The sequence below is a fragment of the Bufo bufo genome, chromosome 3, assembly GCF_905171765.1.
Source record: "Bufo bufo chromosome 3, aBufBuf1.1, whole genome shotgun sequence".
Lineage (NCBI taxonomy): Eukaryota > Metazoa > Chordata > Amphibia > Anura > Bufonidae > Bufo > Bufo bufo.
Genome location: NC_053391.1, coordinates 450,237,215 through 450,260,314, shown reverse-complemented (window position 1 = coordinate 450,260,314; position 23,100 = coordinate 450,237,215). Strand labels below are relative to the sequence as shown.

At 43.2% G+C, this 23,100-nt stretch overlaps 1 protein-coding gene across 1 annotated transcript in view; it reads left to right on the top strand.

The window, feature by feature from the left end:
• Nucleotides 1-23,100, top strand: part of VWA3B (von Willebrand factor A domain containing 3B) — a 185,442-nt gene that overhangs the window by 77,486 nt on the left and 84,856 nt on the right. Inside the window, exon 20 of the mRNA XM_040425122.1 lies at nt 7,632-7,750. Within this exon, the coding sequence (XP_040281056.1) occupies nt 7,632-7,750 (119 nt within the window). The remainder of the gene's footprint in view (nt 1-7,631; nt 7,751-23,100) is intronic.

Below are 23,100 nucleotides of genomic sequence, written 5' to 3'. Positions count from 1 at the left end.
TTTGCCAGTGGGACCGGGTTTGGTTCGGTCTTACGGCAGGGTGCTTTCCTTGTGGTTTTGGTTTAATTCTGTTTCTCCTACTGCTGAAGCACAAACTGATATGCTCTCTCCAGGCTGGAGGGGGTATAGCCTGCAGGGGAGGAGCTAACAGCTTTTAGCCTAGTGTCGCCTCCTAGTGGCAGCAGCAAGCTAAACCACGGTCCTGTGTCCCCTAATGAATAAAGCGAGAAAGAGATTTTACAGGTGAGTTCACAAAAATCTCGTTTTCTACACTGCCCTTGCCATTTTCCAAAAAGGAGGAGCAATGGGGTGGAAGTGTAGAAACCCCACTTGTTCCAGTTTACAGGTGTAAATGACGATTGAAATCTACTCTAGCTATGAGCTGGAGTAGATTTCAGTGTAGGCACATTGACACCTGGAGGATGTGCCTAATTTATGTCAAGGCATGTGCCTTTAGGTCTATATATGAGGGACTATTTTCCATGCAGGGGAGGAAAGGTTTAACAAGAATGAATTACCTGGAAGATGCAAATGCTTGATTGTCCCATGTGAGCTGCAGCCTGTCCATAAAAAGGAAAGAAAGTCATCCAGATAAGCAAGCAAAAATGTTTAACATTTTTGGCATAGCTCCTTTAAATATTGCTAACCACAAAAAGATTTTAAAGAATTGTAATATGTCATCTAATCTTCACCTAGCAAAAAGGTTGCCTGTTGTCCAGTGAGGGGGAGAATACAGGCCATTTATATAGATACACCTTAATAAAATGGGAATGGTTGGTGATATTAATTTCCTGTTTGTGGCACATTAGTATATGTGAGGGGGGAAACTTTTCAAGATGGGTGGTGACCATGGCGGCCATTTTGAAGTCGGACATTTTGAATCCAACTTTTGTTTTTTCAATAGGAAGAGGGTCATGTGACACATCAAACTTATTGGGAATTTCACACGAAAAACAATGGTGTGCTTGGTTTTAACGTAACTTTATTCTTTCATGAGTTATTTACAAGTTTCTGACCACTTATAAAATGTGTTCAATGTGCTGCCCATTGTGTTGGATTGTCAATGCAACCCTCTTCTCCCACTCTTCACACACTGATAGCAACACCGCAGGAGAAATGCTAGCATAGGCTTCCAGTATCCGTAGTTTCAGGTGCTGCACATCTCGTATCTTGACAGCATAGACAATTGCCTTCAGATGACCCCAAAGATAAAAGTCTAAGGGGGTCAGATCGGGAGATCTTGGGGGCCATTCAACTGGCCCACGACCACCAATCCACTTTCCAGGAAACTGTTCATCTAGGAATGCTCGGACCTGACACCCATAATGTGGTGGTGCACCATCTTGCTGGAAAAACTCAGGGAACGTGCCAGCTTCAGTGCATAAAGAGGGAAACACATCATCATGTAGCAATTTCGCATATCCAGTGGCCTTGAGGTTTCCATTGATGAAGAATGGCCCCACTATCTTTGTACCCCATATACCACACCATACCATACATTTTTTTGTTCCAACAGTCTTGGAGGGATCTATCGAATGTGGGTTAGTGTCAGACCAATAGTGGTGGTTTTGTTTGTTAACTTCACCATTCACATAAAAGTTTGCCTCATCACTGAACAAAATCTTCTGCGTAAACTGAGGGTCCTGTTCCAATTTTTGTTTTGCCCATTCTGCAAATTCAGTGCGCCGATCTGGGTCATCCTCGTTGAGATGCTGCAGTAGCTGGAGCTTGTAAGGGTGCCATTTGTGAGTAGCTAATATCCGCTCGACTAATGCCACTCTCCAGTGACATGCGGCGAGTGCTACGCTGTGGGCTCTTGCTGAATGAAGCTAGGACAGCCACTGATGTTTCTTCATTAGAGACAGATTTCATGCGTCCACATTTTGACAAATCCAACACTGAACCAGTTTCACGAAACTTAGCAAGCAGTTTGCTAACTGTAGCATGGGAGATGGGTGGTCTCGTAGGGTGTCTTGCATTGAAATCTGCTGCAATGACCCGGTTACTGCGTTCACCAGACAGCAACACAATTTCTATCCGCTCCTCACGTGTTAACCTCGGCGACATGTCAATGGCTGTAAACAAAGAGAAACTTGTAAATAACTCATGAAAGAAAAAAGTTACGTTAAAACCAAGCACACCATTGTTTTTCGTGTGAAATTCCCAATAAGTTTGATGTGTCACATGACCCTCTTCCTATTGAAAAAACAAAAGTTGGATTCAAAATGGCCGACTTCAAAATGGCCGCCATGGTCACCACCCATCTTGAAAAGTTTCCCCCCTCACATATACTAATGTGCCACAAACAGGAAGTTAATATCACCAACCATTCCCATTTTATTAAGGTGTATCCATATAAATGGCCCACCCTGTAGATAGGTGACATGGAGAATTGGCACATTACCTAGTGTCCATTAGTTAAGTGAAGAATAGGTAGATTACTTGTCTAGTGGTGAGGAGGAGAATAGGTAGGTTACCTGTTGTCCAGTGGTAACAAGGAGAATAGGTAGGCTACATTTTGTTCCGTGGTGATGGGGAGAGTAGGTTTGTCACCTAATAACCAGTGGTGAAGGGGAAAATATGTAGGTCACTTGTTGTCCATTGGTGAGGGAGAGGATAGGTATGATACTTGATGTCCAGTGGTGATGAGTAGAATAGGCAAGTTATCTGGTGTTCTTTGGTGAGGGCAAGAATATGTAGATTACCAGGTGTTTCATGGTGAAGGGGGAGATACATCATGAGGGGAAGTAAATGTAGGTTGCCCAAAAAGTAGGCAGAGCCAACCTTAATGAGAGCATTTTGGGGCTTTCCCAGGGTAGTTTTTCATGATTTAAATGCTGGTAAGTATACAGTGGTCCCTCAAGTTACAATATTTATTGGTTCCTGGATGACCATTGTATGTTGAAACCATTGTAACTTGAATAATTGGTTCCAAAGCCCCAAAATGTCATCCAAGATAAGAGAAAATGAAGATTTAAGAAAAATAGGCAGATAACTAAGACAGTAAAACATGTCCTTGCATATAACAGTCAGGAATAGCTGCTAACTAGCAACTAATGCATAAATAAAAAATGAAGAAAAAAAACAAACGGGCAGCACAGCAATAAGTCAATGTGCAGGAGTGCCAACGGCTACAGGGGCGATCCACCAACCTTCTAATCGCTAAAAAGTAAATTCCACGGCACTTCCACAAATAGTGTACGTTTATTCACCAAATAACAGCAACGTTTCAATCCTCTCAATGGGACCTTTATCAAGCAGTGATAACAATATAGTGGTGCTCAATACAACTATATATACAGTGCCTTGCAAAAGTATTCACCCCTTTACTTTTTTCGTATTTTGGTGCCTCACAACCTGGAATTAACATGGATTGTTTGAGGATTTGCATAATTTAATTTACGGAACATGCCCACAACTTTGTATTTATTTATTGTGAAGCAAACAACAAATAGTACAAAATAACAGAAAAAGTCAATACTTTGTAGAGCCACCTTTTGCGGCAATCACAGCTCCAAGTCGCTTTGGATAAGTCTCTATGAGCTTGCCACATCTTACCACTGGGATTTTTGCCAATTCCTCTTTGCAAAACTGCTCCAGCTCCTTCAAGTTGGATGGTTTGCGCTTATGAACAGCAATCATTAAGTCTGACCACAGATTTTCTATTGGATTGCGATCTGGGCTTTGACTAGGCCATTCCAACACATTTACATGTTTCCCCTTAAACCACTCAAGTGTTGCTTTAGCAGTGTGTTTGGGGTCATTGTCCTGCTGGAAGGTGAACCTCCGTCCTAGCCTCACATCACGCACAGTGGTACAGGTTTTGCTCAAGAATATCCCTGTATTTAGCACCATCCATCTTTCCCTCAACTCTGACCAGTTTCCCAGTCCCATCCCCACAGCATGATGCTGCCACCACCATGTTTCACTGTGGGGATGGTGTTCTTAGGGTGATGTGATGTGTTGGGTTTGCGCCAGACATAGCGTTTTCTTTAATTGCCGAAAAATTCTATTTTAGTCTCCTCAGACCAGAGCACCTACCTCCATATATTTTGAGAGTCTCCCACATGCCTTTTCACAAACTCACAACGTGCCTTTTTGGTTTTTAGCAAAGTAATGGCTTTCTTCTGGCCACTCTGCCATAAAGCCCAACTCTATGGAGCGTACGGCTTATTGTCGTCCTATGGACAGATACTCCAGTCTCTGCTGTGGAACTCTGCAGCTCCCCCAGGTTTACCTTAGGTCTCTGTGCTGCCTCTCGGATTAATGCCCTCCTTGCCTGGTTTGTGAGTTTTGGTGGGCGGCCGTCTCTTGGCAGGTTTGCTGTTGTGCCATGTTCTTTCCATTTGGTTATGATAGATTTGATGGTACTCCCGGGGATCAGCAAAGATTTGGATATTTTTTTATAACCTAACCCTGACTTGTACTTCTCAACAACATTGTCCCTTACTTGTTTGGAGAGTTCCTTGGTCTTCATGGCAGTGTTTGGTTAGTGATGCCTCTTGCTTAGGTGTTGCAGCCTCTGAGGCCTTTCAATAAAGGTGTCTATATGTAATGACAGATCACGTGACACTTAGATTGCACACAGGTAGACATCATTTTACTAATTATGTGACTTCTGAAGGTAATTGGTTGCATCAGAGCTTTTTATAAGCTTCCTAACAAAGGGGGTGAATACATACGCACATGCCAATTTTCTGTTTTCTATTTCTAAACAAGTTTTATTTATATATTTTTCTCATTTCACTTCACCAACTTAGACTATTGTGTTCTGATCCATCACATAAAATTCAGATTAACAAAACATTGAACAAAAAAAGTCAAGGGGGGTGAATACTTTTGCAAGGCACTGTACATGCCCACATGATAATTGATTATTAAAGATAATTAGTACAAAAATGTGAATATAAAATACATGATTATACAAATAAAGGGAAAAACATAATTGATAGTAAGTATTAACATGATGGAAAGTTATATGTAAAATTGCAAATAATAAAAACAGATGTGTCCTGTGAAAATAATCTAATAGCTGCAATAATAAAATAGCTGCAACTAATGCAGCTATTTTACCAGAGAAGTAGCCTTCATTGGCTGGATCTGATGAAAATATTGTATCCTGAGGCCATTGTATCTTGAGAGAGCACTGTATTTAGACCTATTCAGTCAGCCCTTACATACATTAGACAGGGCTGATCTATGATACCAGGAATGTCAAACTCATGGTCTTCCATCTGTTTCAAAACTGCAACTCCCAGCATGCCCTGAATGATGTATGCTGTCGGGGCATAATGGAAGTTTTGCAACAGCTGGAGGGACACTGGTTTGACATCCCTGATCTATACCATTCTACTGTGCAGGAAGGTTTCAATTGCTCGGATATAAGAAAAGTAGCAACACAAGGCATATATATACATTAGAAAACAGTTTCAAGAATTGGACTTTAAAATAAATTAACAGACAAACTAATTCACCTAAGTCATTTTTTTGGGTGTTTTTTCGATGGCTTAAATACCTGATAATTGCCACATCCTGCAGAAACAACCTCCAGCAGACACTTCGGATGATGGGAGAAGATGGGAGAGTAGGGCGATGGTCAACATGCAATGCGTTCATGGCCATTTTATGAAATGTTTGTTGAGTACAGGTGGTCATACACATTAGATACAAGAAGGCTAATGTCTGAACAACCATTGAATGAATGATCATCTGGCAAACAATTCGTATGCCAACCCAGCCTTTACACATTATAGTCCATGTTGTCTGTTGCAGTCATTAAGACTGTCCATATACTTTCAGTGGCACCAGACAAAGGACTAACAATCTTTCTCTTGGAACATTCTTTCAACGAAAGCTTTTTTCATGAAACAGCCAACTGCACCATACACAGTCAAGGATTTGTGACCATCATATGAAAATTTTGAATATGGCTGACTTATTTCCAGACGATGGAGTGTAAATTATTAGAAATAGTGATTGTGTGTGTATAATATTATATTCTCAATAGTGTGTAATTATACACATTCTCACTTGAGCCTCCTTTGTGTTAATTAGTGCAGGATGGCTCAGTAAGATAACTACTTTATACCTCTAGACTTAATTAACAGAGACAATTAAATGGCATCCTGATGGCTCCACTAAGTGGAAAAAGGTCCACAGAGACTCATGTGTATACATAAATGTTTGTAATATTTTGTCTCAGGTATGTAAGTAAATTCATTTTCTCTACCTAATCACCCTTTTATAGATATTCCTTTTAATGCAACCTGAGCTTTTAGAAGAGGACCCCTGATCTGGAGCTCCATCCATTAACTAGCGTTAAGAGCTATGGGTGCCACAAATTTCATCAATGCTCATTTTACACTGATGAAAATGAGCTTTTACATTATTCCTGACAATCAGTTGGAAATGGGTTTATACACCAGCAATTCATACAGTTTCTAATTTTTTTTTTTACTTTACTAGGGCTGAGCTGGCCATGTGACCAATGAACATGATGCCATGTGGTCTAGGCTAAGCTGCAAGCGCTGGTGCCTTCTCAAACAGCTGATAGGTGGGCGACCCTTACCAATCAGATACTGAGGATAGGTCATTAGTTAAAAAATCTTTGAAAACCTTTTTAACGCAGCTGTTCTTACAATGTAGTGAGACCCAGACCTCAGCTAGTGCTAGACATAGGCACAACACAGTTATAAGCAGGCATACAGTAATGCTGGTCAATTTCATCACCAAGCTGCCCTTTACTAGTGCCGGGAGAAGGTGTGCTCGGGTGGGGGTGATCTGACGTTAGTAGTGTGGTGGTCTAAGGCAGTAGGATGATGTTTTTGTGTACTGAACTTTGTTTGGTCCTGCAGGGGGGTGTTGGTACACAACATCACCATCTCTGTTCCCAGTGCAGGAGATGACCTTATGAGGTACACTTATCAAACGCTTTACCAGTTTATGCTTTGTAAGGCACTGTGGTATTTGTTTGGTGCTACTGGAGAGGTAATGGAGCACAGTGGTACATGCTATTTGTTTTGTACTGCTGCATGGTATTTAAATGCTGTTTTTTACATGTTTGGAAGGGAATGTTTGTGCTGCATAGCAGTATTTTTTTTGCATTGCTAGGAAGGTGCAGTAATATGGGTTAAGGATTGCCAGGGTTTAAGTGATTTTATGCTTTTCTATACAGTAGACTGACAAGACGAGCGTCACTTTTGATGTGTATTTTAACATAAAAGCCTGTGGAATATGTGCCCTGTAGATCTTTGGCATTTTCTATATTTGAGGCAATGCCACCTGTATGGTTGTGGTTTTACTTTATTTTAGTCTGTTAGTAGGTGCTGTTGTGTTTTTTTTTTTTTTTTTTAATGTCGCTCTCAAGATATAAGGGTTTATTCACATGTTGCTGTCATATTGAATTTTTTTTTGTAATATGATTGTTAAAACAGGAGATCATTGCACTGTGTGAATACACTCTTGTGGATTGAGGGTCTCCGTGCTATATAAGAATTTGTTCCCATGATGTGATCACATCACAGTTGACTTGACCTTACCGAGTGATTGGACCCTGAATGGAGTGCAATATCTAGATCTAACACTTTCTACTATAATTGCATATGATAATATCCTCCTCTGATTTTTTTCAGGTCCTCCCGCTGGCTCACGTAAGTGGAAACAGAAAGCTTATCACATTAATTAATCCCCAAGCTGTGAACCTCTCAGACTACAAGGAAAAGCTACAGCGAGCAATTAAGTCATATGAAAGGTGCATTTTACATTATAATTAGAATATTTTCTCAACATATAGAACTATTTCTTCCTTATTTTTTTCACAAGACAACTGTGGATACATTTCCTATGTGTGTGAGACGGGTCTATGGTTATCCTCACAGCCGGGCAAACGTTGATTTGTATAGATGCTCTGAAAAACTTTGCATAAAAATTTCAAAAATCTTTTCACTTATTTAACGCATAATTTTTTGCTTGCATTGAAAAATGGCATGAGTTTTTTTGTAGAATTTTTTTTAATTGAATATTGATTCCTATGGGAATACAATTAGAGCATGCTGCGTGTTGTCTCTAAAAACATGCAGACACGTCACAAACAACTGTCATGCAAAAGAAACACTTCGTAGTGAATTTTTTAATTCTGGTAACATCTGGTCACGTGAAGAAGTGAAGTGAAAATGCTACTAAAAACACCACCAAAAACACACTAAAAAACGATGTATGAAAATAGCCTTACACACATACAGTTGCAAGAAAAAGTATGTGAACCCTTTGGAATTATATGGATTTCTACACAAATTGGTCATAAAATGTGATCTGATCTTCATCTAAGTCACAACAATAGACAATTACAGTCTGTTTAAACTAATAACACACAAATAATTAAATGTTACCATGTTTTTATTGTACACACCATGTGAATATTCACAGTGCAGGTGGAAAAAGTATGTGAACCCTTGGATTTAATAACTGGTTGAGCCTCCTTTGGCAGCAACCAAACATTTCCTGTAGTTGCAGATCAGACTTGCACAATGGTCAGGAGTAATTCTTGACCATTCCTATTTACAGAACTGTTTCAGTTCAGCAATATTCTTAGGCTGTCTGGTGTGATGTCGCTTTCTTGAGGTCATGCCACAGCATCTCAATCGGGTTGAGGTCAGGACTCTGACTGGGCCACTCCAGAAGTCGTATTTTCTTCTGTTTAAGCCATTCTGTTGTTTATTTACTTCTATGCTTTGGGTTGTTGTCCTGTTGTAAACACATCTTTTGTTGAGCTTCAGCTGGTGGACAGATGGCCTTAAGTTCTCCTGCAAAATGTCTTGATAAACATGGGAATTAATTTTTCCTTTGATGATAGCAATCCGTCCAGGCCCAGACGCAGCAAAGCAGCCCCAAACCATGATGCCCCCACCACCATACTTCACAGTTGGGATGAGGTTTTGATGTTGGTTTGCTGTGCCTCTTTTTCTCCACACATAGTGTTGTGTGTTTCTTCCAAACAGCTCAACTTTGGTTTCATCTGTCCACAGAATATTTTGCGAGTACTGCTGTGGAACATCCAGGTGCTCTTGTGCAAATTGTAAACGTGCAACAATGTTTTTTTTGGACAGCAGTGGCTTCCTCTGTGGTATCCTCCCATGAAATCCATTCTTGTTTAGTGTTTTACGTATCGTAGATTCGCTAACAGGGATGTTAGCATATGCCAGAGACTTTTGTGAGTCTTTAGCTGACACTCTAGGATTCTTCTTCACCTCATTGAGCAGTCTGCGCTGTGCTCTTGCAGTCATCTTTAAAGTATGCCCACTCCTATGGAGAGTAGCAGCAGTGCTGAACTTTCTCCATTTATAGACAATTTGTCTTACCATGGACTGATACACAGCAAGGCTTTTGGAGATACTTTTATAACCCTTTCCAGCTTTATGCAAGTCAACAATTCTTAATCGTAGGTCTTCTGAGAGCTCTTTTGTGCGAGGCATCATTCACATCAGGCAATGCTTTTTGTGAAAAGCAAACTCAGAACTGGTGTGTGTTTTTTATAGGGCAGGGCAGCTGTAACCAACACCTCCAATCTCATCTCATTGATTAGACTCCAGTTGGCTGATACCTCACTCCAATTAGCTCTTGGAGATGTCATTAGTCTAGGGGTTCATATACTTTTTCCACCTGCACTGTAAATGTTTACATGCTGTGTTCAATAAAAACATGGTATCATTTAATTTTTTGTGTGTTATTAGTTTAAGCAGACTGTGATTGTCTTTTGTTGTGACTTAGATGAAGATCAGATCTCATTTTATGACCAATTTGTGCAGAAATCCATATAATTCCAAAGGGTTCACATACTTTTTCTTGCAACTGTATTTGCATTTTTCTGTTTTGTTGTGGCAACTATTTTTGCAAAAATGACATCCAGAAGTACAGGTTTCAAGTGTGCCATCTTGTTAGTGATTGAGCTTGGAGACAAAATGACTACCAGTATTACTGCATTTCTTGTTCCCTTTTGCTAAAATAGCTGCAAATAAATTAAAGATCTCTCTATATCAATAATATATATATGTAGAATATATACAATAACAATCTTTTGCTGGTAGAAATCAAAATCGAGGATGTTCAGCATGCCAACTACATGGAAAGTTGGTACACAACATCACCATTTCTATTCCCAGTGCAATTGAATAGATGACCTTATAGGGAACATTTATTAACCCCTTTTTTTACGCCAGAAAACTGGCCTAAAAAAGTGGCAACGTTTGACTAACGCCTTGCTCACTCAAAATTTTGCAACATTTTGAATGTTTTGCGCCACTTTTCCAAGAAGTGGGCAAAGAGTGGGCGGTGTGGGGGCAGGCATAGCTGGCTTCACACATTGATTATAATATATGCCAGGAAAGTGGAATGATAGTCTTAATATATATTCCCCTATGTTTTTACTTTTTGTTAGCTTCAAGAGGGGATCTTTAGCAGAGGTTGTCTTCAGGGCTTAGGTACTCTGGCATTAAAGTGGTTGTCTCACTTCAGCAAATGGCATTTATCATGTAGAGAAACTTGATAATGTATTGTGATTGTCTATATTGCTTCCTTTGTTGGCTGGAATCATTTTTCCATCATATTAAACACTGCTCTTTTCAATGGGTACGACTAGAGATGAGCAAATCGAAGCTGACGAAGTGGAGTTCAAGCCGAATTTCAGGAAAAATTCAATTTGCACCGAAGCCAAATTTCCTCGCGCTTCATGGTAACGAATGAAATTTTTTCCTAAAATGGCTGCTGCACGTGTGAGGACATGGAGAAAGGAACTCTGGGGAGGCAGGATCACCTATAATGCCGTGCATGCAGCCAATCAGCAGCCAGCCAGCCCTGTGATGTCACAGCCCTATGAATAGGCTCAGCCATCTTGGATTCTGCCATTTACCAGTGTACTTAATGCAGGTAGAGACATCTGCAGACGCTAGGGAGAGTGTTAGAAAAAACTTTTGTGCTAAAAAAAACGATTTACAAGTGCAGGGAAAGATTATTCCAGGTGTAGGGAAAGGATAGGGAGGAATCATTCCACAGCTTTTATGTTGAACAGGGTTCAGTAGGGGAGGTTACAGCTTGGGTGATAGGAACAATCCTATTACACCTTGCAGCACTGACTGGGGATCCAAATTCCCATTATACAGCTCTGTAATTCCAGCAAACCGTTCTTATTAGGGTGCAAGTGCTGTTTGATGTAGGCATTAACAGGGTTTATTACAAGGAAATATTTCTACGTCTTATTTGCCCTTGTGCGGTGCAGTTATATGTTCTAAAGCATTTTTTGGCTTGTATTAATGGGAAAAAAAGGGCTTATTAGCCGTTGTGTGGTGAAGTGCTAAAATTGCAGCCCTTTTTGTCGTGTATTAGTGGCAAAAGTAAAATATTTTTGCCATTCAGCGGTGTAGTTATCTGTTGCAAAGCCTTTTGTGGCATCAATTAGCGGAAAAAGAAAAAATATATTTGCCGCTCAGTGGTGCAGTTATTTGTTGTAAAGCCTTTTGTGACTTGTATTAGCGGAAAAATATATTTGCTACTCAGTGGTGCAGTTATCTGTTCTAAAGCCTTTTGTGACATGTATTAGCGCAAAAAGAAAAAATATATTTGCCGCTCAGCTGTGCAGTTATCTGTTCTAAAGTCTTTTGTGACGTGTATTAGCAGAAAAAGAAAAAATATATTTGCTGCTCAGCGGTGCAGTTATTTTTTGTAAAGACTTTTGTGACATGTATTAGCGGAAAAAGAAAAAATATATTTGCCGCTCAGTGGTGCAGTTATCTGTTGTAAAGCCTTTTGTGACATGTATTAGCACAAAAAGAAAAATGATGATTACACTTACCGGTAATCGAATTTTCCAGACACCACGACAGCACCATAGAGAGAGGGATCCACCCCCAGGGACAGGAAACCTACAGAAATAAAAGGGTGGAGCCTCTCTACCTATTTAGTGGATTACAGAGCAAGAGAGGGACTCCTACACCATTAGTCATTCTGAACCGAACCAGCATATAAACCATATAATCAATACAGATTTTTTCTTTTTTTTTCTTTGCTACTCCAAGTGAAATACAGAAACCATCACCAAGGGAGGGAATTAGGAAGGGTGCTGTCGTAGGGTCTGGAAAATCCGATTACCGGTAAGTGTAATCATCATTTTTACCCTCCCCCACGACAGCACCATAGAGAGAATTACAGAGAAAAAGAACCCTTCCTAGGGAGGGACCACCGCTTGTAAAACCTTTCTACCGAAAGAAGGATCAGAGGAAGAGTGCAGATCCAAACGGTAGTGACGGAAAAAGGTAGAAGGTGAAGACCACGTGGCCGCCTTACAAATTTGCTCAATAGAAGCCGCCGACCTTTCCGCCCAAGAGACTGGAGGAGACAGGCCTTCCTCCTGTGTCCCGCCCTGTATGACCATATATGGGGTCAGTGCTTGTGTATTCTAATTTAGACTGTATTTCAGAAAAGTTTCTGCTGGGATTCGAACCCACGACCTTCTGTGTCAGAGGCAAAGCATTTACCCACACAGCCATAAGATCTGCCTGAAAAAATATGAGACTTCTACTGTTATAGCTAGCTAAGTGTACATCTATACACATGACAGCTGCCCCAACACACCCAGCACTGCTATATCTCTATATGACAGCTGTCCCAGCACACTCAGCTCTGCTATATCTCTATATATGATAGCTGCCTCAGCACACCCAGCTCTGATACATCTAATACACATGACAGCTGCACCAGCACACCCAGCACTGCTATATCTCTATATGACAGCTGTCCCAGCACACTCAGCTCTGCTATATCTCTATATATGATAGCTGCCCCAGCACACCCAGCTCTGCTACATCTAATACACATGACAGCTGCACCAGCACACTCAGCTCTACTATATCTCTATATATGACAGCTGCCCCAGCAAACCCAGCTCTGCTACATCTATACACATGACAGCTGGCCAAACACACCCAGCTCTGCTACATCTATACACATGACAGCTGCCCCAGCACACTCAGCCCTGCTATATCTCTATATATCTATCTACTGTATAGCAATACTTAGAGATATATAGACGTAGCAGAGCTGAGTGTGCTGGGGCAGCTGTCATGTGTATAGATGTAGCAGAGCTGGGTGTGTTTGGGCAGCTGTCATGTGTATTAGATGTAGCAGAGCTGGGTGTGCTGGGGCAGCTATCATATATAGAGATATAGCAGAGCTGGGTGTGTTTGGGCAGCTGTCATGTGTATAGATGTAGCATATCTGAGTTTGCTGGGGCAGCTGTCATATATAGAGATATAGCACTTTTTTGGGGGGGGAGGAGAGAGGCACTTGATACTGGCACTTTTGGGGGGGGGGGTGGCACTATGACAGCTGTCCCAGCAAACCCAGCCTGCTACATCTATACACATGACAGCTGGCCAAACACACCCAGCTCTGCTACATCTATACACATGACAGCTGCCCCAGCACACTCAGCCCTGCTATATCTCTATATATCTATCTACTGTATAGCAATACTTAGAGATATATAGACGTAGCAGAGCTGAGTGTGCTGGGGCAGCTGTCATGTGTATAGATGTAGCAGAGCTGGGTGTGTTTGGGCAGCTGTCATGTGTATTAGATGTAGCAGAGCTGGGTGTGTTGGGGCAGCTATCATATATAGAGATATAGCAGAGCTGGGTGTGTTTGGGTAGCTGTCATGTGTATAGATGTAGCATATCTGAGTTTGTTGGGGCAGCTGTCATATATAGAGATATAGTAGAGATATAGCACTTTTTTTGGGGGGGGGGGGGGGGGGGGAGAGAGGCACTTGATACTGGCACTTTTGGGGGGGGGGAGGGGTGGCACTATGACAGCTGTCCCAGCACACTCAGCTCTGCTATATCTCTATATATGATAGCTGCCCCAGCACACCCAGCTCTGCTACATCTATACACATGACAGCTGCCCAAACACACCCAGCACTGCTACATCTATACACATGACAGCTGCCCCAGCACACTCAGCTCTGCTATATCTCTATATATCTATCTACTGTATAGCAATACTTAGAGATATATAGATGTAGCAGAGCTGGGTGTGCTGGGGCAGCTGTCATATATAGAGATACACTGCTCAAAAAAATAAAGGGAACACTTAAACAACACAATGTAACTCCAAGTCAATCACACTTCTGTGAAATCAAACTGTCCACTTAGGAAGCAACACTGAGTGACAATCAATTTCACATGCTGTTGTGCAAATGGGATAGACAACAGGTAGAAATTATAGGCAATTAGCAAGACACCCCCAATAAAGGAGTGGTTCTGCAGGTGGTGACTACAGACCACTTCTCAGTTCCTATGCTTCCTGGCTGATGTTTTGGTCACTTTTGAATGCTGGTGGTGCTTTCACTCTAGTAGTAGCATGAGACGGAGTCTACAACCCACACAAGTGGCTCAGGTAGTGCAGCTTATCCAGGATGGCACATCAATGCGAGCTGTGGCAAGAAGGTTGGCTGTGTCTGTCAGCGTAGTGTCCAGAGCATGGAGGCACTACCAGGAGACAGGCCAGTACATCAGGAGACGTGGAGGAGGCCGTAGGAGGGCAACAACCCAGCAGCAGGACCGCTACCTCCGCCTTTGTGCAAGGAGGAACAGGAGGAGCACTGCCAGAGCCCTGCAAAATGACCTCCAGCAGGCCACAAATGTGCATGTGTCTGCTCAAGCGGTCAGAAACAGACTCCATGAGGGTGATATGAGGGCCCGACGTCCACAGGTGGGGGTTGTGCTTACAGCCCAACACCGTGCAGGACATTTGGCATTTGCCAGAGAACACCAAGATTGGCAAATTCGCCACTGGCGCCCTCTGCTCTTCACAGATGAAAGCAGGTTCACACTGAGCACATGTGACAGACGTGACAGAGTCTGGAGACACCGTGGAGAACGTTCTGCTGCCTGCAACATCCTCCAGCATGACCGGTTTGGCATTGGGTCAGTAATGGTGTGGGGTGGCATTTCTTTGGAGGGCCGCACAGCCCTCCATGTGCTCGCCAGAGGTAGCCTGACTGCCATTAGGTACCGAGATGAGATCCTCAGACCCCTTGTGAGACCATATGCTGGTGCGGTTGGCCCTGGGTTCCTCCTAATGCAAGACAATGCTAGACCTCATGTGGCTGGAGTGTGTCAGCAGTTCCTGCAAGACAAAGGCATTGATGCTATGGACTGGCCCGCCCGTTCCCCAGACCTGAATCCAATTGAGCACATCTGGGACATCATGTCTCGCTCTATCCACCAACGTCACGTTGCACCACAGACTGTCCAGGAGTTGGCAGATGCTTTAGTCCAGGTCTGGGAGGAGATCCCTTAGGAGACCGTCCGCCACCTCATCAGGAGCATGCACAGGCGTTGTAGGGAGGTCATACAGGCACGTGGAGGCCACACACACTACTGAGCCTCATTTTGACTTGTTTTAAGGACATTACATCAAAGTTGGATCAGCCTGTGGTGTGTTTTTCCACTTTAATTTTGAGTGTGACTCCAAATCCAGACCTCCATGGGTTGAAAAATTTGATTTCCATTTTTTTATTTTTGTGTGATTTTGTTGTCAGCACATTAAACTATGTAAAGAACAAAGTATTTCAGAAGAATATTTAATTAACTCAGATCTAGGATGTGTTATTTTTGTGTTCCCTTTATTTTTTTTAACAGTGTATATTAGAGCTGAGTGTGCTGGTGCAGCTGTCGTGTATTAGATGTAGCAGAGCTGGGTGTGCTGGGGAAGCTATCATATATAGAGATATAGCAGAGCTGGGTGTGTTAGGGCAGCTGTCATGTGTATAGATGTACACTTAGCCAGCTATAACAGTAGAAGTCTCATATTTTTTCAGTCAGTAGCAAGGCAGATCTTATGGCTGTGAGGTTAAGGTCGTGGGTTCGAATCCCAGCAGAAACTTTTCTGAAATACAGGCTAAATTAGAATACACAAGCACTGACTCCATATATGGACACAGTAAGAGGCTGCATCGCATCAAAGTTTTGTTTTTTTTTAATACCCGACTGTTACTGCCATGGGGGGAGCGGGAGGCACTTCATACTGGCACATGGGGGGAGGGGGGTTGGCACCTGATACTGGCACATGGGGGAGGGGGGTTGGCACCTGATACTGGCACATGGGGGGGGCGGGAGATGGCACTATGATACTGGGACATGGGGGGAAGAGAGAGGCACTTGATACTGGCACTTTTGGGGAGGAGGTGGCATGGCACTATGATACTGACACATGGGGGGGGAGAGAGGCACTTGATACTGGCACTTTTTGGGGGGGAAGAGAGAGGCACTTGATACTGGCACTTTTTGGGGTGGAGATAGCATGGCTTTATGATACTGGCACATGGGGGGGGGGAGGAGAGAGGCACTTGATACTGGCACTTTTGGGGGGGGGGGAGGAGAGAGGCACTTGATACTGGCACTTTTGGGGGGGAGATGGCATGGCACTATGATACTGGCACATGGGGGGGAGGAGAGAGGCACTTGATACTGGCACTTTGGGGGGGGGGGGGAGGCACTTGATACTGGCACTTTTGGAGGGGGAGATGGCACTATGATACTGGGACATGGGGGTGGAGGAGAGAGGCACTTGATACTGGCACGTGGGGGGAGGGTTGGCACTTGATACTGGCACATGGGTGGGTTTGGCACTATGATACTGGCACATGGGGGGAGAGAGGCACTATGATACTGGCACATGGGGGGAGAGAGGCACTATGATACTGTGACATGGGGGGGGGGGAGGCACTATGATACTGGGACATGGGGGGGGAGAGACACTATGATACTGGGACATGGGGGGAAGAGAGAGGCACTTGATATTGCTACACTGTGCCCCACAATATACAGTATACCGCTACACTGTGTAGTCTGTGCTATAAGCACCATTGTTTTGTGGCAGCGGACAGAAAAAAATCTGGAAGTGTCCCTCCCGAGACCAGGCTCTGACTGATAGGGGGGGGTCTGCTGAGCTAACTGATGCCCCCTATGGCAGTAGCACCACCATAGCCCCCATATATGGCTAAAAAATTATTGCTTCGGGGAGGGGGGGGTGACACCATTTTCTACCGCATCGGGTGACACCTAGCAACACCACTGAGGATTGTATAATGCTCAGTCTAAGCCACCTAGACAGGGTGCTCTTGGAAGCCTTCTTCCCTTTATTCGATCCTGAAAAGAGAATGAATAAAGCAGAAGACTTTCTCCATTCTTTCGTAACTCTGAGATACTGTAATAAGCATCTCTGTACGTCTAAGGTATGAAATGTCACCTCCCCAGGATTTTTAGGATGGTCACAAAAGAAAGGGAGAATTATCTCTTGGGACCTATGGAATTTAGATGCCACTTTTGGTAAAATGGCCGGGTCAGGTAGAATTATAACTCTATTAATCCAGAATCCTAGTGAAGGGGGGATTAATGGAAATGGCCTGCAACTCGCTTATTCTTCTAGCAGTGGTGAGGGCTACCAATAAAATTAGCTTGTAAGTAAGAAGTTTTATGCTAGAAGAATCAAAGGGTGCTCTGGTTAAGGAATTTAGCACAAGATTAAGATCCCATGGGGAAGCCCTGGGGGACAAGACTGGCATCATTCTATCGACAGCTTTAAAGAATCTAATGATCCATGGATTCGAAGCAAAGGTTTGCTCGAATAGTACTGACAGGGCAAAGACATGTACTTTAAGAGTACTCTTTGCAAGACCTAAAGAAAGACCTTTCTGTAAAAATTCCAGAACCTGAGAAATAGGAACAGACAAGGGTAAATGTTTTGGGTTTAGATTACTAAATTCTATAAATTTCTTCCAGGTTCTAGCGTAGATAGAAATAGTTACAGGTATTCTACTTTTAAGTAAGGTTGCAATAAGCTCCTGAGAGAAACCCTTCTTAATTAATAAGTTCCGCTCAAATTCCAAACAGTCAGATGGAGACCACTGACTGCTGGATGAAAAAACCGGACCCTGGGACAGTAGATTTGGGAGGTCTGGTAGAATCCAGGGGTCTGATATCGACATGGTCCGGAGCAGAGTAAACTATGCCCTCTTGGGCCAGAAGGGGGCAATGAGGATAACCCTTGCCTTGTCCTTCCTGATCTTTTTCAAAACTGCTGGGATCAATTGGAAGGGGGGAAAGGCATAGGCTAGTGGGAAGTTCCTCTTCAGGAGGAAGGCATCCATCCCATAGGGGATCCCTTGGATTTAGTGAGCAAAAAAGTTCCACTTTCCTGTTCTGGCTTGAACTGAAAAGATCTATAACCGGCATGCCCCAAGACTCTGTAATCATGGAAAATATTGAAGAGTTCAGGGACCATTCTCCTTGTTTCAAGGGATACCTGCTGAGAAAGTCTGCCTGAACATTCTCTTTCCCCTTTATGTGGAGAGCTGATACGTGGCTGACCTGTTTCTCTAATGTCCCCAGTAATCTCCTTGCTTCCCACCCTAGGGCTATCAACCTTGTCCCCCCTTGGTGGTTCACATATGCCACGGTAGCCTGACAGAATTCTCATGTGTCCTGTGCCTAATAGGGACTGAGAAGCTTTCACGGCCAGTCTTACTGCTACTAATTCTTTCCGATTGGAAGAGAACAGTCTTTGACTTGGGGACCACTGACCCTGAAAATTGTACTCTCGAATATGGGCTCCCCACCCCCAAGGGCTTGCATCTGTGGTCAGGACAATAGGATCTGGATAGGACCATGGGACTCCCTGAACTAGATTGTCCCTGTCCAGCCACCATGATAGACTCTTCCTTGTCGTGTTCGAGATTTTTATTCTGACATCCAATGTCCCCCTGTGCTTCTTAAATGCTGTTAGTATCTCTGACTGTAACTGACGGGAATGAAGCTGAGCCCACTCTACCGCCGGGATGCAGGAAACTAGAGACCCCAGGACCGGCATCGCCTTTTCGAAGAGTCAGAGAGGTGGAAGAAAGGGATTTGATTTGATTCCAGATTTTTGACATTTTTTCTTCTGGGAGATATACTCTCTGAGTCTCTGAATTCAAAACTAGGCCTAGGAACCTTTTTATTTTTTTTGCCGGTTTTAATCTGGATTTTTTGTAGTTTATTATCCACCCCAGTTCTTAAAAGGTCTGTACAACAAACTGAACGCTGTTATCGTGACTCAATCGGGAATTCGTTATCATAACAAAATCGTCCAGATATGGAACTATCAAAACGTTTTTGATTCTTATGAACGAAACCATCTCTGCCACCACCTTTGTGAATATCCTTGGGGCCATTGACAGGCCAAAGGCTAATGCCTGGAACTGATATTGCTGGATCTGACCCTCCATCGGAATCGCCCCTCTTAGGTATTTTTGAAATTTCTGGTGCATGGGAATATGAAAATAGGCGTCTTTTAAATCTATTACGGCCATGAAACAATGAGGAAAAAGAAGCTGGATCGTATTCCTCATTGTTTCCATTTTGAACTTTTTGAAGACCAGAAATTTGTTCAAATCCCTTAGATTGATGATAGTCCTGTGTGTACCATCTGGTTTTGGAACTAGAAAAAGATGGGAGAAATAACCTTCGGATTGCTCCTCTGGAGTGACAGGAATCAAGACATCTTTCTTGATAAGGTCTAAAACTTCCTTTATTATGGGAAAAACGCCTTTTACATAAATGCTTTTTGAATGAATCTTTGTGGAAGCAAGGAAAGGAATTCTGGTTTCAAACCTGACCGAATAATCTCCAAGACCCAAGGCCCTGCAATTTTTCCCAGGCTGTCTGGAAGAATTTTAGCCTTCCTCCCACTTCTAACCTGGCGTCATTGTTGTGGTTGTTTTTTATTTGCAGAGGAAGAGTTTCCAAATAGGAATCCTTTCCCCCCAAGATTCTTGGATCTGGAAAGCTCAAAGCACATATAGTCTTCCTACAGGAGACGCATTTTAAAGCCAATCGCATCCCAAAACTGCCTAAATCGCACTTCACACAATGGTACCATAACCCCAGTACCTCTTCAGCATCACGAGGGGTATCAATTGCGGTGCACCATTCAATACCCTTCGTGCTTACTAAGTCATACATGGATACAGATGGTAGGCTAATGTTTTTAAAGGGGGAAATTGGCACACAAAAATTCACGTTCGCAAACCTCTATGTCCCCAACACAGGCCAAGTGGCGTGGCTGTGCAAAGCAATAGACACCCTGCAGTTGTTTGCAGAAGGTACAATAATTGTAGGCACAGATCTCAATATGACACTCTATCCCCTAGAGGATTCGTCAGAGGGAAAATCAAAAATTTCTTCAAGAGAAATTGAGAAATTACGAAACAAACTACATGATTTAAGATTAGTAGATATTTGGAGACTAAACAATCCTTCAGCGAGAGATTATACCTTTCACTCCGCTTCCCATAACTCATTCCACAGACTGGATTATATTCTAGTGACTGCCTCAGCTTTAACTTTATTCTCATCAGCACAGATAGGAAACATCACAATTTCAGATCACGCTCCATGTTCGGTACAATGTCACCTTGCTCAGCTCCCCCGTGGAGAGTGGATATGGAAGCTAAACGAAACATTACTGGACACAAATGAAAATCAAACTTACATCATTTACTCTCATTTTTTGAAAATAATGAGACACCTCAGACCAAACCGACCCTTCTATGGGAATCTCACAAGGCCTTCATCAGAGGTGTTCTAGTCGCATTAGGTTCTAAGGCTAAAATAGACAAACAAAAAACTATTGACACATTACTAGCGAACATAAATACAGCTGAAAAGGAACTGAAAATTAGCAACTCTCCTGATAAGCTAAATGAACTAAAAAACCTTAGGCGCCATCTGAAACACATACTGGATCTCCCTCACGCAAAACAACAACTTTATTTTAGACATAAACTATATGCACATGGAGACAAGGGAGGGAGACTCATGTCAGCCCTAATAAAGAAATCCCGAGACAAAACATACATCCACAAAATAAAGTCCAAACAAGGAACAGTTTATACTCAAACGCCTGACATAGCAAAGGCCTTCCATACTTATTACTCAGGCTTGTATAACCTTAAAGGGACTCTGTCACCACTTTCTAACCCCCCCTTTTCAAAGTATTGTTATCTGCATGGCGCCCCTGTGATTATAAATGTGTTGTTAGAAGTTAAATTCGCCGTCTCCTTTTGATAAAAAGAGCTTTTATCTAACCTGTCAATCTTCTTGATAAGGTGCCCAGGGCGTTTCTTTTCGTCTCAATCTGCCGCCCGCCGCCGCCACCGTTGGTGCCCAGCTCCTCCCCTCATGCTTTCAGCGCCGCCTGAATGTAATCAAATACGCCTCCGGCTCTCTCTGTGCCCCCTCCTCCTTTTCAAAGATCCCGCGCGTGCGCACAGGGCTGTGCCTGATGCGCCCGTGCGGACATTTACAATCAGCCTAAAAAAAGCGAAGTGCGCATGCGCGCACTTCGCTCAACCTCCTCATCAGACGAGCACTGCAGCCTGCTGCAGTGCTCGTCTGATGAGGAGGTTGAGCGAAGTGCGCGCATGCGCACTTCGCTCAATGAGGCTGATTGTAAATGTCCGCACGGGCGCATCAGGCACAGCCCTGTGCGCACGCGCGGGATCTTTGAAAAGGAGGAGGGGGCACAGAGAGAGCCGGAGGCGTATTTGATTACATTCAGGCGGCGCTGAAAGCATGAGGGGAGGAGCTGGGCACCAACGGTGGCGGCGGCGGGCGGCAGATTGAGACGAAAAGAAACGCCCTGGGCACCTTATCAAGAAGATTGACAGGTTAGATAAAAGCTCTTTTTATCAAAAGGAGACGGCGAATTTAACTTCTAACAACACATTTATAATCACAGGGGCGCCATGCAGATAACAATACTTTGAAAAGGGGGGGTTAGAAAGTGGTGACAGAGTCCCTTTAAAGCCACCCATGACGCACTCCAACCAGAGCGGATACAAAGTTTTCTATCTACCCTAAACCTGCCCACAATAGCAGCAGAAGAAGCCTCCGAACTGCTAACTCCAATCACTGCAGAAGAAATACGCAAAATCATGTTCAGCTTTCCCCCGGGAAAAAGCCCAGGACCTGACGGTCTCCCCCTCCTGTACTACAAAAAATTCAGTGATGTTCTAACTCCCCGTCTCACAACATTATGCAACCAGTTACTGTCAGGAGGTTCCTTATACCCACAAGCACAAGAAGCACACATAACATTAATACATAAAGAAGGAAAGGACCCTCAGGCATGCGAAAATTATCGCCCCATCTCACTACTCAATTTGGATCTGAAGATATGGGCTAAATTAATGGCCACGCGTATTAGCCCCTTACTCACCCGTCTTATAGGGACAGAACAAGCAGGTTTCGTCAAAGGGAGAGAAGGGCGTGACAATTCACGCAGACTCCTGCATGTCATACACGCAGCACACCAACACAAACGCCCATTGGCACTCTTAGGGATCAACGCTGAAAAAGCGTTCGATAGGGTGGATTGGATGTTTATGGGAGGCCCCTCTGCGTAAGTTCAACTTTCCGCAGAATTTAATATCTGCCATATTCACGCTATACGATAAACCTTCAGCTCGCATAAAAGTGAATGGCACCCTATCAACTCCGTTCAAAATTACGAATGGTACCAGGCAGCGCTGCCCACTTTCCCCATCTCTCTTCATTTTAGTTCTAGAAACGCTAATACACAGTGTTCGGCAAAACACAAATTTTAAAGGCTTTCAACTTGGATCCTTTAAACTTCAATGTGTTGCTTTTGCAGACGACCTTTTGTTCTTAATGTCTGACCCCACCTCAGACCTACAAATCCTGACAAAATTATTTGAAGAATACGGTGCAATCTCCTCTTTCAAAGTAAACGTCTTGAAATCTGAGATACTAAACATCACGTTCCCTCCAAACAAATTCCGCGAAATAAGGGGACAATCATCGTTCCCATGGGCCTCCAGCTCCCTGAAGTATCTGGGTATCCAACTTCCAGGTAAACTCTCTGACTTATACGCTTTAAACTACGCCCCTCTCCTACAAGAGGTCAAAAAACTATTACAAGAATTTGATTTCCCATATATATCCTGGTTAGGGAGAACAAATCTTCTTAAAACTTACATAATGCCGA